The sequence below is a fragment of the Carassius carassius genome, chromosome 7 (genome assembly GCF_963082965.1).
Source record: "Carassius carassius chromosome 7, fCarCar2.1, whole genome shotgun sequence".
Lineage (NCBI taxonomy): Eukaryota > Metazoa > Chordata > Actinopteri > Cypriniformes > Cyprinidae > Carassius > Carassius carassius.
In genome coordinates, this window is record NC_081761.1 from 6,833,798 (window position 1) to 6,852,285 (window position 18,488).

At 33.3% G+C, this 18,488-nt stretch overlaps 1 protein-coding gene across 1 annotated transcript; it reads left to right on the forward strand.

The window, feature by feature from the left end:
• Positions 1-563: 563 nt before the first annotated feature.
• On the forward strand, positions 564-16,670 carry rgs11 (regulator of G protein signaling 11). Its single transcript, XM_059553645.1, has 17 exons — positions 564-661; positions 2,010-2,106; positions 3,135-3,185; positions 7,783-7,889; positions 8,007-8,058; positions 8,209-8,267; positions 8,376-8,452; positions 9,453-9,534; positions 11,383-11,448; positions 11,760-11,783; positions 12,432-12,493; positions 12,660-12,773; positions 12,878-12,993; positions 15,404-15,491; positions 15,789-15,927; positions 16,280-16,362; positions 16,433-16,670. The coding sequence occupies exons 1-17, from the start codon at positions 599-601 to the stop codon at positions 16,557-16,559; spliced, it is 1,407 nt and encodes a 468-aa protein (XP_059409628.1). The 5' UTR covers positions 564-598; the 3' UTR covers positions 16,560-16,670.
• The last annotated feature ends 1,818 nt before the right edge of the window (positions 16,671-18,488 follow it).

Sequence of the window (18,488 nt, forward strand, 5' to 3'; positions counted from 1 at the left end):
TTATATTTTAAGTGTATTTAAATAAATTGTTAAAAATATGTGTTAATTAATTATTATTATTTTATTATTATTATTATTATTATTATTATTAGGCTATTTTTTTAAATGGTTATTTTAATAGGCTATATCAAGTTAAAATAAATGAAAAAGATAAATATATATTGTATTTGTATTTCAATAGTTGAAATAAAAATACAAAAGATAACATTTATTTTATTATTATTTTAAAGACTAGCCTAATGACCTTATAAGCACTTTCTAATAAGTTTAATAAGCACCTTAACATTGAATTTAAATATAGTATAGTCAACATTTGAAGAAGACAAGAACGCATTTTAGTTTTAAGTTTTAGGACAACTTCGATGAAAGGTTTTGAGCCATTTCAAATGTTGACAGTTGTATATTATGTCAACGTATACAATTATCAATTTGAATCAATCAACACTGGTACACTGGGAGGCGCTATTTGATGCCTAATTATGAGTATTTTGTAGTCGGATGTAGCGCCACCCCATCGCCTCTCTGACGGGACAGCAGACTGAGAGCATCATCTAGCTCTCTTCAACTTCACATCCAGGACACACGAGCAGCTGTCAACATGACCATCAACACACTCAGTCAGGATGGAGTGCAGCGCCAGCAAATGCCCTGTCTGACCAAGGTAAGTCCCCAAAGTCGATTTGCATTTAGCTCTCACAATCATAAATCTGTTGCAGAACATACTGTCATCTTTGCAAACCAGCCAGAGTTTAATCATCCTGCAGTTGTTTCCTATAAAACACTGTATAGGAACTTTTCCTCACAACGTGTTAAAGACGAAACTAAAATTTCTTTACTGTAAATGTTCTGGATTCGCATAGTTGTGCTTGTATTTTCTTAGGCTACTTATATAACTGATTTATATAACTGGAGTCCAACAAATCAACCCACTCTTCCTGTTATGCTTATTGTATTGATGCTTTGCTTTTGCTGTTTTGTAATTTTAAATCACTCTAATTAATATAATGAGTATGTATACATTGGTATAATTTATAACTTAAATAATAAAAGTAATGTGTGTGTGTATATATATATATATATATATATATACACAGTACAGACCAAAAGTTTGGAAACATTACTATTTTTAATGTTTTTGAAAGAAGTTTCTTCTGCTCATCAAGCCTGCATTTATTTGATCAAAAAAACAGAAAAAAAATGTAATATTGTGATTTATTATTACAATTTAAAATAATTGTTTTTAAATTTATTATACTTTAAATTATCATTTATTTCTGTGATGCAAAGCTGAATTTTTAGGATCATTATCACATGATCCTTTAGAAATCATTTTAATATAATGATTCATTATCAAAGTTGGAAACAGTTCTGCTGCTTAATATTTTTTCAGAACATGTGATACTTTTTTAGGATACTTTGATGAATAAAAAGTAAAAAAAAAAAAAAAAAAGAAGCTATGTTTTTAAAATATAAATATTTTGTAATAACAATATTCATTACTGGTCAGTAATTTGGGGTCAGTCATTTTTTTTTTCTTTCTTCTTTTTAAATAAAATCAATACTTTTATTCAGCAAGGATGTGTTAAATTGATTAAAGTGAAAGTAAAGAAAATATATTATTAGAATATATATTATTAGAATTTTTTTTAATTTTGAATAAATGCAGTTCTTTTTAACCTTTTATTCATCAAATATATTAGACAGCAGAACTGTTTCCAACACTCATAATAAATCAGAATATTAGAATGATTTCTAAATGATCATGTGATAGACTGGATGTTACATGTGACACTGAAGGCTGGAGTAATGATGCTGAAAATTCAGCTTCTCTTTATCTCTTTATTGTTTATAGCCTGAATAGTTGGCAAATAACAGACTTAATATTATTATTCAAGATGAAGGTTTTTATGTATTTGTTTATAGAGGAACTTTTTATATAACTTTTTATATTATTTTTATGATAAATGAATATGTAAAAGTACTAATATTTCACATATGCCCACATACAGATGGAGCGCATGATCATATCCATGCAGGACCCTGATATGGGCATCAAGTTGCGCAATCAGCGTCTCCTTATTACGGTCATACCACATGCAATGACTGGTGAGTTTCTCTCTCTCTCTCTCTCTCTCTCTCTCTCTCTCTCTGACTGCAGCAAACTTCAAGCTTCACTCACTCTGTTGATAATCCCAAATGGACATGACTGTTCCTCGTATTTTCCAGCCTCTGACATGTTATGGCACGATTAGAGAGACAGCTGAGGCACATAGTTTCCCAATATTACTGTGGAAATCATCTGCATTTAACAGCAAAGTATCCATGCGTATCTCATAAATTCTCGAGTGTGTATGAGGACAGTGAATCAATAGAAGCTTGCGCAGTGAAATTAGACTCCTGTGTGTGTGCTTTCAGTCTCTGCGCTCATTTTTCTTGCTATTAATTAGTCTAACAGTGCATGTTTTGCCCCTGCACTTGTCTCTCAGAGGACACCGGGCTATGTGTGAATGAACAAATGACTTTCTTCAGCAAATTTAAGATAAATACAAGTCAAAGTCATTTAAAGTAATAATACCATGGATCCTATGCAGTGAATGGGTGCCGTCAGAATGACAGTCCGAACAGCTGATAAAAACACCACAATAATCAATAACTAATCCACTCAACTCCAGTCCATCAATTAATGTCTTGTGCAGCAAAAATCTGTGTGTTTGTTAAGACATTTGTAACTTCAGATCATTGCTTCCAGGTAAAATAAACTCTCTTTTGAATCAGGAGAGAAATAAGCACAGATCACGCACTGCTTACAAGCAAAAACAGTTTAAACACCAATATGTTGGTAGATTTTGATGTGAGAGGACAACAGGAGATAGACTTTTTCCACTGTAGGAAGCATAATTATAGATTATGGACTCATATTTTGGCCAGAAGTGATGCTTTAAAGTTAGCATGCAGCTTTTCACTTTGCAAGACATTAACTGATGGACTACAAGTGTATTAATTGTGAATTATAGTGATGTTTTTATCAGTTGTTTGAACTCTAATTCTACGGCACCCATTCACTGCAGAGGATACATTCTTTTGTCTGACACACTGTGTTTATGTTGACAGTCATATTCTTTGATTTCATACAGGTGTAGACATTGTTGAATGGCTGATAAAGAAGTTTTCTATCTCCGATGACGGTAGGAGATTAATATAACCAATAAGTATATATTGATTCTTTGTCTTTTGATACATAACATTGGAATTGTACTTGATTGCAACAATGATGATAATTGTCGTTTAGAGTAAAATGTATTATTTATTAAACTAAAGTGTCAGAAACTTTTGCATGGACAAGCACATTTCATATTTTCTTCAGAGAATGTGATATAACAAGCCATTATTTTAAAGTGTGCATAAACGTAATACATTTAAAATGAATAAAAAAGTGCTCATAAACTCATGATTTCAGACTAACTGTGTGCATGTGTGTTTAATAGTTTCCATGCTATCTGCTGTGGTGTATTTGTTGGAGATTTGCAGTCACCTGTGTGTGGTTTATAGATAGTGTTCTCCAGAGATGACATTATTCTCCATGTGTTATCCTGGGGGACTTCAAAACATACACACACACAACCACAGGGAGCTAAATTGCATATGAAAGTTGCTTTAAATTAAAGTCAGATTTTATGTAATGTAAGCTGAGTTGTGTGCAAGGTTTTTAATAATAAATGCGAAAATGTCACACTCTCAGTGAACAGGCTGCATGGTTCAGAAAAGCTCTAATAAACAAGTTATGCTGCACACAGCTGTGTATGGAATAAACAAGACTCCAGAGAGTTTGGCAGATATGTGCACTGCAGTGAGGGAACACCTTGTGTAGGAAACCACTAGATGAAATGTATGCAGTGGTGGACAGTAACGAAGTAGCTTTACTTCGTTACTGTACTTAAGTAAATTTTTCAAGTATCTGTACTTTACTGGAGTAGTTTTATTTTGAGTAACTTTTACTTTTACTTCACTACATTCCAAAGCATAAAATCGTACTTTTAACTTCACTAAATTTCATAAAACATATCGTTACTCCCTATAATATATCACGTGCTCCGACACGCAGAAGCGGTGTTTGATTCATCATGAACGAACTGAGTCTTTTCAAAATAAACTTAAATCGGATCGCAAATCGCACCAAACGATTCGTTTATGAATTAGAATGATCCGATTGCAGCCTACTGTCTATGGATTGCAGCTGTTCTGGAGTCGACCACTCACTGATTCAAATGAACCGTTTAGTGCGAGTCTACAGAAGTAAGAACTGGGAGATCTTGTGAGCGCGCGTGCGTCTGATGTTGCTAAAAGTAAGTTACTAATGTCGACATTTTGGATTAATTATTGTAACTGAAAATCATATTTAGGTCAAAATTGTCAGTTGTTTGGGAACTAAATCCGTTGTAAAGAGTGATCTATTTAAGCCCACTGAAATACTCGAGTGCAGACGATGCAGACACATCAATTTTAGGTAAAAAATAAAAAAATAAAAAAATAAATAAAAAAACAAACATTAAAATTACACAGATTAAATACAATAACTCATGCACGTTCAAATTCCCCGCTGCCGTAATGTTAACAGTTTTATTAAAATGCTAACATCCCTATGTGACGTCTGTTTTTATATTGTTTATCAACAGTAACGTTTGGATTAACTAGACGAGTAGACAGACATGAATGTTTATTCATAACCGTACTGAAAATAAGTAAATATTGTTAGCTGATGCTAACTGTCTAGCTAACAAGCTTGCTGGTGCTAAGTTGAGGTAATTTTTATAAATAATGTCCAAATATTTTTATTCAAGCACTTATATATATATATATATATATATATATAGATTACATCTGGGGAGAAAGAAAGGATGTGATGTTCAGAACATGGTAACTACAGTAATTATCAAAGTGGGAAGAGATGCACCCTGTTTGGCCAGGGGTGTTTTTACACCACAGACAAGGTTTGAGAAGGAAAAAATCCAGGGGCGTAGCCATCTTTTCAGAAGTGAGGGGGACAGAAATTATATATATATATATATATATATATATATATAGGCTATATATGTAGGCTATATAACATTTATTTAGTCTATATAGCTTACCAATCAACAGTTTTTGAACAGTAATATTTTTTATGTTTTTAAAGAAGTCTCTTCTGCTCACCAAGCCTGCATTTATTTGATCCAAAGTACAGCAAAAAACAGTAATATTGTGAAATATTTTTATATTTAAAATAACTTTTTTCCCTATTTGAATGTATTTTAAATTGTAATTTATTCCTGTGATCAAAGCTGTATTTTCAGCATCATTACTCCAGTCTTTAGTGTCACATCCTTCAGAAATCATTCTAATATGCTGATTTGCTGATTATCAATATTTAAAACATGAGTATTTTTTTCAGTATTCTTTGATAAATATAAGGATCCAAAAATTAGCATTTATGTGAAATAAAAAGCTTTTGCAACATTGTACACTATATATCATTCAAAAGCTTACAGTCAATATAATTTTTGTTTTTTGGAAAATAAATTATAGAAATGAACACTTCTACTTAGCAAGGACTCTTTTGTGGGTTCGAGTCTCAGGCCGGCAACACCATGACTAAGGTTCTCTTGAGCAAGACACCGAACCCCCAACTGCTCCCCAGGCGCCGCAGCATAAATGATGCCCACTGCTCCGGGTGTGTGTTCTCGGTGTGTGTGTGTTCACTGCTGTGTGTGTGCACTTTGGATGGGTTAAATACGGTGCACGAATTCTGAGTATGGGTCACCACACTTGGCTGTATGTCACGTCACTTCACTTTAAATTGATCAAAAGTGATGATAAAGACATAATTTTCTATTTCAGATTATTCCAGATTTCTATTTCAAAATAAATGCTGTTCTTCTGAACTTTCTATTCATCAAAGAAACCTTATTTTTTTTGTATTATTTCTGAAGGATTGTCTGACTGGAATATTGATGCTTAAAATTCAGCTTTGAAATTTCAACAAATTACATTTTGAAATATATCCAAATATAAACAGTTAATATAAATAGGTTAGTAAAAATATTTCACAATTTTTCTGTTTTGCTGTACTTTAAATCAAATAAATGCAGACTTGGTGAACAGAAGAGACTTCTTTAAAAAATATTAACAAGCTTACTGTTCAAAAACTGTTGACTGGTAGTCGATACAATAGGCAACTTAAATTTTTCTCAAATTTCTAACTTTTAATTGGCTTAGAAATCTATAACTGCTGGACAATAACAAATAATAATGATTTGTTTATATACTACAAAATGTTTTTGTCAATTAGCACTGCATTGTTCATACTTTATTTATCACCTGCTGAAGATGACTTGAAAAACCATATATTATTGCAATCGTATGTTTAATGTCTTCGTGTTTCCAAAAGTTTCTGGCCTTTTTTTCTGTGTAAAAACTGCTTTCATACAGCGATAGTTGGACGCTTTTGCCCATATTAGGAATTTCCTGATATGACTTTCTGCGCGAGAGCGCCCTCAGGCTTCGAGTTTGAATGAAACACACACTGCAGCAGAGTTCAGCGCTCTGTGATGTTCATCTCGCTGTATTCTGGGTCCGAATAAAATATCAAATCATGTGCAGACTATCCCGTCTCTTTGAGCTTAAATCTATATTTATTCACACCAGCTCTTGAAAACCTCTATGTGAGGGGGGCCTGATTATGAATTATGATTATTTTCCTTTAAAATGTTCTTCCTAACTTCAGGCCTTATTATCATGTCATATATAGTCCTAACTGTGATGTTCTGTAAAACAACAAACTTTAAAATACTTTGTTCTTACTGGTGAAAATCAGATGGTCATCTCTGTTTTCTCTCATGCACATCACAGTGTAAGCTTTCACAGTTAACATCACTATCATCAGCGTAGTCCATATCAACAACAAAAATATATCTTGTCTCCATATAGTTGTTATTTTGGAAAAAATCCCAGGTATTTTGAGCAGTAGGATTATTAAAAATATGTGCGAATATAAAATTTAATTAAGTAGCCTATATAAAATTTCAGTATTTTTTAACTTAAGTACATAAAAAATCGAGTACTTTTGTACTTTCACTTGAGTAAAATTGAAAAAGGAGTACTTTTACTCTTACTGGAGTAATATTGTATTATATGTATCTGTACTTTTACTCAAGTAGGCTACTTGATTTGTGTACTTCGTCCACCACTGAATGTATGTATTACCAAATCATTTACTACTATTTTAGTTAAAGGGAAATTAAAAAGTGAAAATTCGAACATTATTTACTCACTCTCATGTCCTTCCGAACCTGTATGTGTTTCTTTATTTTGCTGAACACAACAGAAAATATTTTTTAAGAATATTGGTTACCAAACTGTTGACGGTACCCATTGACTGCCATAGTGTGGAAAAACATACTATGGAAGTCAATGGCTAACTTCAACTGTTTGGTTACCAACGTTCTTCAAAATATCTTGTTTTGTGCTCAACATAACATAAATAAAACAACGCTTATTTGATGTATGTTGTATGAACTATGAAAATACTATTTCAGTCTTTCTAAATCAAAATTTCATACTTGCCAATTGTTTTGTAATTATTTCTAAATAAATTCACTAGCAAATAAAAAATATTTTCATGAACAATTCTAAACCAATTTTTCATGTAAATCCTTGGTTTTATTTTTATAATTATTTATATTTTTTTATAAAAATTGTATTCTTTTTTTTGTACTTGTGTGGGTGTATTTTTTCATCTTTATTCAGAGGCATTGCATGTTGGACAACTCTTTGTAAAGTACGGATACATTTACCCTTTAAAAGAGCCAAGAAACCTTATTCTGAAAGCTGACGATTCATCATATCGCTTTCAGGTATTTATATATGCACACACTTACACAATATTTACATAAAATCCCATGCCATGTCAGCAGTTTATAAATTTCCATATTCAAATTCAGCACAACTGAATGAACCTCTGTCTTTATCAGACGCCGTATTACTGGATGTCGACCCGCTGGCCTGCTTCAGAACTTGACTATGGTGAGATCTTCCCATTGTTCAAAACATAAAATGATTTACCAAAATGTTGTGCCAAACCAAAATACATTTGCTTCAATACAAAAAGAGATATTTTGCAGCATATTCAGAGGGTAAATCTATTATACATGGATTTATGTATATGTGTTTTAGCAATCTACTTGGCCAAGAAGAATATCCGAAAACAAGGAGAACTTATTGAGTATGAAAAGGTATGTAGGTCAAATGCCAGCCACACCATAGAGAAACAAGACTTTACAATGTAATCACGAAGCCATGAAGCCATCTGTTGTTCATTTCTCAATCTCTGTCTTTGTTAGGAGTGCTATAATGCCTTACATAAACGTATCAACCACACCTGGGACTTTGTTGTGATGCAAGCAAGAGAGCAGCTCAGGTAACTATCCTTTTACATTACTAAACATGCACACACACACACACACACACACACACACACGCTTAACACTCACATCGGCCTATTACATTTAGATCTCTATTGCCTACATTATAAAAGTAGCATATAAAAATAATTTAAATTACATAAAAAATCACATTTTGGATAATTATAAACCATATAAAACATTTGTTAATTGTTTTAAAACAAGTAAATGCTGAAAATACCACCAATAGGTTCAACCATGAAAATAAATATATTTTTTCTAAATATTTAAATATTTGTTAAAAGTGTCTATACATTTCCATTGAAGTTAGAATACTAGAACTGGTTTAAACAACACAAAATAAATAAACCGGGGTTTCAATATATATATATATTCACTTAAAATCTTAAAGAATCTTAAAGAATTGGCCCCTGGTTTTACTTTCATTAAAATGTATTATGGTTAACTGAAAATAAACCACTAAATGCTAAAATAAATGTTAACTGAAATAAATGTAATTAAATGTATTTAATTTCAGTTAGTTGCCACTGCATAAATTCTCATTTTCACTTTACTTTTATTTACTGTCAAAAAAAAAATAAAAATAAAAAAATAAAGCAGAAATACAATTAATAAAATTATATACACATATATAAAAAAATAAGCTAATAAAATGACATAAAACAAAAAAAATTACTTTGACTTTCATTTAAATTAAGAATAAAATGGAAAATATAATTTACACAATAAACAACAACAAAAATGGCATGAAAACCACAAAATTCTCTGTAGTGGATGCACTACACTCCTTTGCAATTTAAACAATTCTTCCTAACATACAAATAATTTATATAGCTCTAAATGTTTTAAACTCAAGTTTTATGCACTATTAAATATTAATCATATTTTTGAATGTTGAAAAAAAAATCTATATAAAATATTTTTCTGATGGTTGCTGTCTAGAGTTTCTTTATGTCTGTGCCTTGGCCTTATCATGTTCATTTCCTTATATTTAAGGGCATCAAAACAGCGTAGAAAAGCAGATCGTATCGTGCTGGAGTGTCAGGAACAAGCTTACTGGCTAGTGAACAGACCTCCTGTAAGTCCCGAACACTATAAACTCACAAAGCTAACAAAACATGCCATGGCAATGCTTACACCATGGTATTCGTTGAAGTACATTGGAGTAAGATGGTAGTGCCCATCAAGGTTGCCGTCTTTGTCTGTTCATGAATTAAATAAATAGAAAAGTAACATACTGCGTATCACCTTTCAGAAATGCGATATAGAAATTGAAAGCATGTTAAATGCATTAGTCAGTGTATGATGCTTAAGCAGCCACAGCATCTGTGCCCTTCTGGCACGTGCCTTCATATCTCTATCCAGCTTCTGCTTATGAAATATTCAGCCAGTCGGTTAAAAGCATGGCAAAGCAAGGGAAAAAGGGGGAAGGGGACAGAGCGAGAGGAGATCAGGAGAAAGGGAGGGCAGATTCTGGCAGAAGAAAAGGAGAAATAGAGTGGAACACATTGGTGCCTTTAAAACACACTCACACATGAGTGCAAAGGATATATATGGATTGCTTTAACATGAGCTTAAGTGTCTTGATGGATGAAATAGTAGCATACTGAACCAGAAGGATTGTGTGTGTGTGTCTGTGTGTGTGTGTGTGTGTGTGTGTGTGTGTGTGTGTGTGTGTGTGTGTGTGCTGGTATATCTCTAATGGTTCCATCTTTTGCCAGAGCGCTTAAGAGGATATTCTATTACTAAGTGAATATGTGTGTTTTAGTGTATGTATGGCTGTGTGTGTGTATGTGAGACTGGCCACTAGTACAGTATACAGTGTGTGTGTGTGTGTGTGTGTGTTTGTTTCTTATGTTACTCCTGCATCCCTGAAAAAGGTCATTTTAATGAGGAATACAGCTGATGATTTAATCTGGGGTGGATTTAGAGACCATTTAATTCATATATTGTCACTGTGTGTGTGTGTGTGGTGTACTGCTTCTGTGAAAATGCTGTAAATCCACCTGCCAGACATTACTGTTATTTGGGTTAGTCTGAAAGCCTGTAAAAACAAGGCTCACGATATTTTTCAAATACTGTAGGACCTATATTTATAATGAATTCTATGGAAAGTGACGTAGCCTATATATCTTGTATGATGAACATTTTTAGAATTTTATGAATTTCCAGTAAAAATATATTTTAATCATTGCTGATGTGGAGAAAATAAAAATGTTAAGGTTGTGTATTTGTTCTTAGATTGTAAAAAATAAAATAAAAATCAGATTTTTTTTTCACAACACTGAGAATTTTTTTTTTAAGATTTTGAAACAATTTGAATTTTAAAGTAGTACTAGTAATTTTTACAAATATTTACACAAAAATGACAAGTAGCACATTGCATTAAACATGGAATTTTGAAGTAGAAAGACTGAAATAGTGTTGTCTTGTAAAACATAATTCAATAATATTTAAAACTTCAAAAAGTCATTTTTTACAGTGGTATAGAAAGTCATTTTATTGTTATGTGATGATGCTATAAAACAGGACATGATGTCACAGAAAGGAGGACCTCTTTAAAGCCCAGCAAGTGGCAGGGTTAGTTTAGGTTTGTATGAAAACATAACCTTAAAAAAAAAAAAACATGAAAATTGTATATTTATAATTAGTAAATATGATTCTGATATGAAAAATATATTTGTAAATAAAGAATAAGATATATTTATGCTTACTCCAGGTTTTCAAAAAAATATTTTATTATTTATTTATGTTACAGCAACTGATATTAAGAATAAAAGCTTTTGTGAAATGCTATACATTTCAGAAGATACCAACATGAATACAGAGATCACATTTCTAAGGGCTTGGCACATGCGTTTGATCGTAAACATCTTTATTTTGTCATTGATTCATATACAGTATCTCTTTGTGAACACATTTTCAGCCCGGTACGCAGGACAGTATAGATCATGGACCGGAAAGAAGAACCATGAACACACGAGTGCAGCTGGTCAGTAAACTGACCACCACAACACAACAATATAAACAACACAAAAATATACTGTATGAACAAACATTCACAGCAAAATCTCTCATGTTCAAGCATCATCTATAGCTTTTTTTCTCTTTATTTCTGTTTTTTTTTTATCATGCATCCTTGTTCAAGTAAGTAATCTCTAAAACACTGCCTCATTTCTTGCTGTCATTTCATTCCATTGCGAGATCAGAAAGTTCAGTGATTAAGTTTAGTTTTAATAGCAACGTTTTTTAAGAAAGCTAATATATTTTGATGATATTTTGTAATTTTGAATTTCAGAAAAGAATGCAGAATTCTACAAAAAAGAGGTGAGTAATTTGAATGGCAGGTGGTCAACTGATTTAAAACCATACAGTGGATGCCAAAAGTATTATAACACTCGTATAATTGGCAACTAAAAAATGGTTTTATGTCAGATATTTCTATCTTTTTCTGTAGTGTGTCATTAGGCAATATCAGTTTACATTCATTATGCCATTAATTGTAATAATACAGTAAGATTTTTGTTTGCACAAGGACTCTGACTACAGAGAAATGTGTGTGTGTGTGCATATATATATATATATATATATATATATATATATATATATATATATATATATTTATTTATATGTATATGCATATGACTGCTGAAAATTCAAATGAATAAAATATATTCAAATAGAAATCTTTTTTCCATTGTGACCACATTTCACTGTTTTTAGTGGCTTTTCGATTAAATAAATGTAGCCTGGGTCACTAAAAGAGACATTAAAAAAACATAATTATACTACAACTATGATTTTTACAAAAAAAAAAAAAAAATAGAGAAAGCATTCTAACTAAATTATTCTAATATCTGTAATAATAATATTTATTAGCAAAAAAAAATGTTTCTACATAATTCTTTACTTATGCAGCACAATCTGTTCTTCCTGTCATGCTCCTTTTTGTGTTTTTATGGTAAACAACTTTAGATTGAGCATAACAGGATAAGCCTGGCGAGGAATCGTGTAAAGTCCTCCATTTGCCTTGAGAGGTACTGTGTGTGTGTGTGTGTGTGTGTGTGTGTGTGTGTGTACTCTGCCGAAGTCTAAGACTCCAGGCTAGAGCTAATGGACTGTCCTAAAAGTATCTTTTAAAAAGAACTCTTACCATAACCCTTTGTGATGGCCTTACATGTGTGTGTGTGTGTGTGTGTGCAGTTACGTTAAGTACTGTGAGCAGTACCAGCCCCATGACCCCATAATGCAAGGATGTCTTCCCAGCAACCCCTGGATCACAGATGATATCATGTTTTGGAACATGACCTCTGAAACGTGAGTCAGATGATCAGAAATGAATAACCATTTAAAACTGAAGTACACTAATGTTCTGTCTGAAGGTCAGTATTTCTCTGTATATCTCTGTTTTCCTGAAATAGAGTGGCTTTGCCGACTAAACTGCGTGTGGAGCGCTGGAGCTTTTGCTTCATGGAGCTGCTCAACGACCCGATGGGAAGAAAAGAGTTTCTCACATATTTGGAGAAAGAATTCAGCGGTAGCTATACACACACAAATTAACATAAGTATTCATGACCCTTACAAACAGTACTGTGATACCATAGTATAGTTATAGCATCAGATAGTAAGGTAGTACATAGATATATAGTGTACTGAAGTCTGGTTAAAGATAGACACATAATTGGTTTGACCAATACTTAATCAGTTCAATATTTGTTTTACTAGAAAATGGCGCCATCTGGTTGGGCTATATAGAATAACAAGTGTGTTTACAGATAATGTTTGCAATTATAATATTTGACATTAATTTATTTCTGTAAATGCAAAGCCGAATTTTTCACATCATTCCTCCAGTCTCTAGGTATACATCTTTTGTAACATTTTAAACATCTTAAAATTCAAAACAAAACTAGCATAAGCTAGCGCTAGTGAGCAAAATAGTGCAGAATCTTATTTTGAATTTTAGTTACATTACTTTATGCAGCTTTGGCCAAGTGTTAATTATAATAAATATACAGGTTAATTGAAATCTTTGTAGCAATCTGTTCATGTTTGACTGGTGATGAATATTTTAGTTACAACCCGAATTCCGGAAAAGTTGGGACGTTTTTTAAATTTGAATAAACATGGTGTAGCATCACCTTTTCTTTTCAAAACAGTTTGAAGACGTCTGGGCATTGAGGCTATGAGTTGCTGGAGTTTTGCTGTTGGAATTTGGTCCCATTCTTGCCTCATATAGATTTCCAGCTGCTGAAGAGTTCGTGGTCGTCTTTGACGTATTTTTCGTTTAATGATGCGCCAAATGTTCTCTATAGGTGAAAGATCTGGACTGCAGGCAGGCCAGGTTAGCACCCGGACTCTTCTACGAGGAAGCCATGCTGTTGTTATAGCTGCAGTATGTGGTTTTGCATTGTCCTGCTGAAATAAACAAGGCCTTCCCTGATATAGACGTTGTTTGGAGGGAAGCATATGTTGCTCTAAAACCTTTATATACCTTTCAGCATTCACAGAGCCTTCCAAAACATGCAAGCTGCCCATACCGTATGCACTTATGCACCCCCATACTATCAGAGATGCTGGCTTTTGAACTGAACGCTGATAACATGCTGGAAGGTCTCCCTCCTCTTTAGCCCGGAGGACACGGCGTCCGTGATTTCCAACAAGAATGTCAAATTTGGACTCGTCTGACCATAAAACACTATTCCACTTTGAAATAGTCCATTTTAAATGAGCCTTGGCCCACAGGACACGACGGCGCTTCTGGACCATGTTCACATATGGCTTCCTTTTTGCATGATAGAGCTTTAGTTGGCATCTGCTGATGGCACGGCGGATTGTGTTTACCGACAGTGGTTTCTGAAAGTATTCCTGGGCCCATTTAGTAATGTCATTGACACAATCATGCCGATGAGTGATGCAGTGTCGTCTGGGAGCCCGAAGACCACAGGCATCCAATAAAGGTCTCCGGCCTTGTCCCTTACGCACAGAGATTTCTCCAGTTTCTCTGAATCTTTTGATGATGTTATGCACTGTAGATGATGAGATTTGCAAAGCCTTTGCAATTTGACGTTGAGGAACATTGTTTTTAAAGTTTTCCACAATTTTTTTACGCAGTCTTTCACAGATTGGAGAGCCTCTGCCCATCTTTACTTCTGAGAGACTCTGCTTCTCTAAGACAAAGCTTTTATAGCTAATCATGTTACAGACCTGATATCAATTAACTTAATTAATCACTAGATGTTCTCCCAGCTGAATCTTTTCAAAACTGCTTGCTTTTTTAGCCATTTGTTGCCCCCGTGCCAACTTTTTTGAGACCTGTAGCAGGCATTAAATTTTAAATGAGCTAATTAAGTGGATAAAAGTGTAAAATTTCTCAGTTTAAACATTTGCTACGTTATCTATGTTCTATTGTGAATAAAATATTGGCTCATGTGATTTGAAATTCCTTTAGTTTTCATTTTATTAAAATTTAAAAAACGTCCCAACTTTTCCGGAATTCGGGTTGTACTAGAATCAAATTGTTTCAAAATCAGTTCTGCGTATCAGAAACTTAAACCAAAAATGATTTGGTAGGCCTACTGTTGTATTAAATCAATACCAGCTGGTCTTTAGTACTAAATGTTAATCTAAATTTATAAATTGTATTCACATCAAACAATACCATGGAATTTTCCAAATCACTGTGGTTTGTTTGTCTGGATCCCTCTTTATATAAACATCTTTTATTTTAACCCAGTTCTGAAGAGCGTCCCAAAACTGTCGTTCCCTTCTGTACTTTTGGAGCTTTAATAGATTCCATTTTTATCTTGCTGCATACTCTGTATATATGAATAATGTAACAATTTTTCATGTTTCTCTCTCCCCGTTCTCTTTCTCATCATCTTCTTTTGTCCCCTTTCCTGGGTGCTTCTCTCTTGTTCCTCTCTTGGTTTCTCTCGTGTTATCAGCGGAGAACCTGTGTTTCTGGCAGGCCTGTGAAGACGTTCGTCACGGAGAGACTGCAAAAATTCCAGAGAAAGTGGATGAGGTTTACAAGTATGACCTTAAGATTTTATCCATGCAACAATTTTAAAGACATTTTTAAGGTTACAAAATATTTCTATTTTAAATATGCTGTTCTTTTGAACTTTCTGTTCATCAAAAAATGTACTATGGTTTTCCAAAAAATGTAGTTTTGCCATCACAAAAATAAATCTATATATACACTAAAACAGTAAGTATGTACTGTACTGTATATACTTAATCAGTGTGCCATATATGAATGAAAGTCTCTCATCACCTCATGTGGTTTTTTGCTGAACATTGTAACTGATCTCCATTATAATCTATCAGGCAGTTCCTGGCTCCTGGTGCAAGTCGCTGGGTGAATATTGACAGCAAGACCATGGAAAAGACCCTGGAAGGACTCAAGCACCCTCATCGTTTTGTCATGGATGATGCTCAAATGCACATTTACTTCCTCATGAAAAAGGTATAATGTTCAGCTCTGTGATCAAATGCTGAATGTGGGGGTTGATCATATTTTTGAAAGATTTGGAAAGACGTCTCTTATGCAACCCAAGGCTACATTTATTTGATCAAAAATACAGTAAATACAATAATATTGTGAAATATTATTAAAAACTGGAATAAATCATAATGACCCCAAACTTTTAAACTAAAGATGTGAAGTCTCCCATGTGACTGAATGAATGTAAATGTAAATGAATATGGGTCATATGATGTAAATACTGTAAACAAGGCCTTTGTGATATGAAAACATGCTAAAGAGATTTGAATATTCTTTCTAAAGTTCAATAAATATATTTTGTGTTTCTTTGTAGGATTCATACCCGCGTTATCTCAAATCTGAACTCTACAAGAACTTATTAGCCAGAGCTATAGTACCACAGGAGACCAAAAAAAGGTAAGAGCCTCTTTTGCTCAGTCTGCAGAGGAAGAGATGTCTTATAATGTTTGTCTGTGTGTATGTTTAGTGTTTTCCCGTTCATGCGTCGTCAGCGTCACTCCAGCCCCTCGCCTGCCCTCGCCACCCAAACCGCAGAGGATTATGGGAAGGCAAAGAACTCCAACTCTAATTCCGGAACAGCATCCCGGCTTTAAACATGCACACAATATTTACTGCTTTTTTTATTTTGTGCTGTTATGTTACCTAAAACAGCTGTAAGTGGCATCTCCATTGCTTCTTGTTGTGCTCATAACTAACATAACGGTTCACATTTCTCCATATATGTAGAAATACAGCTTATCATGCATTTCACAGATACTATTTATGATGTAGCAATAATGCCGTAAGACAACAGATATATTACCAACTTTCAACTGTTCCAACGAATGTGTTTTCTTCAGTGTTTTAAGTGCAACTTGCTCTTTTCACACATTTGTTGTGTTTTTAATGTATTTATTTGATATAATGTTTTTCCTTTCTGCTATAAATGTACTATTGTCACAGTTTATTGACATATTTTAACATCACATATAAATAACAGTGCTTTAGTGAATACTTGAATGGACAGAGTACATCTGTCTATAAGAACATCTAAGAGGCCAGTTTTAAATAATCATTAAATTATTTATTTCTCCATTTATTGGCATATAGATAACAGATCATTTTCAGAAACAAAGGAGACAGAAATCAAGAGCACAAATAAAAACAAGAATAAAGAAACATAATCTCTGTGACTGCACTGCTTCATTCTCAACCACAAACACAAGTGCATATTTGTGCAATTTACAAGGCCTACCAATGGACACAGAAGAACAAGGATCATCATAAGCAATATTAAATCAAAACTAAATCCCATAAGAAAGAAGAAAAGGTTTCGGGATTCGCAGATCTACAAATAAACTATTATATTTCTTTTCAATATCAATCCCAATACAAAATGAATATAAAACATTGTAAAACATCTGTATAATATTCCAAGCCTAATCTCTTCTGGAAAACAAGAGATGAATTACGTTAAATGGAAACCCGAGATGCTGATTTACTGTACATACACTTGATCTTTAAAAGGACAGCTGCTATGTAAAATCTTAACTTAAAAGAGCGTCCACAGATGCCTCTTCAAGTTTAAACTGGCCTGAGGGTTCAGAAGTACAGCATTATCTATGTAAAGCCTTGAACAATACAGAAGCTCAACTTAAATACATCAGGTCATCATACATCAGATACTTATTAAACACACACCTTTAACCTAGTAAGGAGACACAGCCGTTCATACTGGCATACAAGCATAATTTCACATACTGGTAACATCAAACAAACACAATTTTAAGCGAGTTTAAGAGGTTCTTCCCCTCAGAAACAGAAGAACAACATCTCAAGACAATTTCCAAGGCTTTCAGGGAGGAAGAAGGGAGGTCATTTCTTGTACATTCCTGACAGTGGTATAAATAATAGTGTAAAACAATTTTGGCTATTAATCGAGGAACTATTCCACCTGTTCTCCAGTGTAAGCAAACAATAGTTCAGAGACACAGACAACAGTCCTCTCTGGTAATCAAAATGCCCAACACGATCCTCAACGTCATAAGTAGGTCCAGACAGAATCTGCAACTTCTTTATTTTCTGTGCTGATTTTGAAAAAATCTTTTCTGCAGAAAAAAATCCCAGTTCTGTGGGTGCAGATTCAATATAGTGCTATAAAAATCAACGGACAAAAGTGCTGAATAAACCTAGAAATCAGTAGTGTTTTTTCTCAAAAGAGATTAAAAAAAGACATTTGTCCACATAGAACATGACAAATGCTGATAAACTGAACTCACAAAAGTGCTTCATGGGGTAAACCGTCAAGTGACATTCAGTAAGTTGACTTTTGTTTGTTTTCGTTCTTAAATGATTGACATTGCTGTTGTTCTCTGTGAAATCATTCATTTAAAAAAGTTAAAAAGTGTAAAAGTATCCTGTTTAAAGGAATAGTTCATTCAAAAATTTACTCACCCTCACTTCATTCAAAGCAGTTTTTTTTTCTCTTCCATGAAACACAAAAGGAGAAGTTTTCATTCATCACAAAGCACCATAAATGTAGT

Coding starts and splice junctions, on each gene's coding strand:
- rgs11 (XM_059553645.1), top strand. CDS start 599: ATGACCATCAACACACTCAGTCAGGATGGAGTGCAGCGCCAGCAAATG. Junction 8,059..8,208: donor TGCTTCAGAACTTGACTATG/GTGAGATCTTCC, acceptor TATGTGTTTTAG/CAATCTACTTGGCCAAGAAG. Junction 12,774..12,877: donor TGGAACATGACCTCTGAAAC/GTGAGTCAGATG, acceptor TTCCTGAAATAG/AGTGGCTTTGCCGACTAAAC.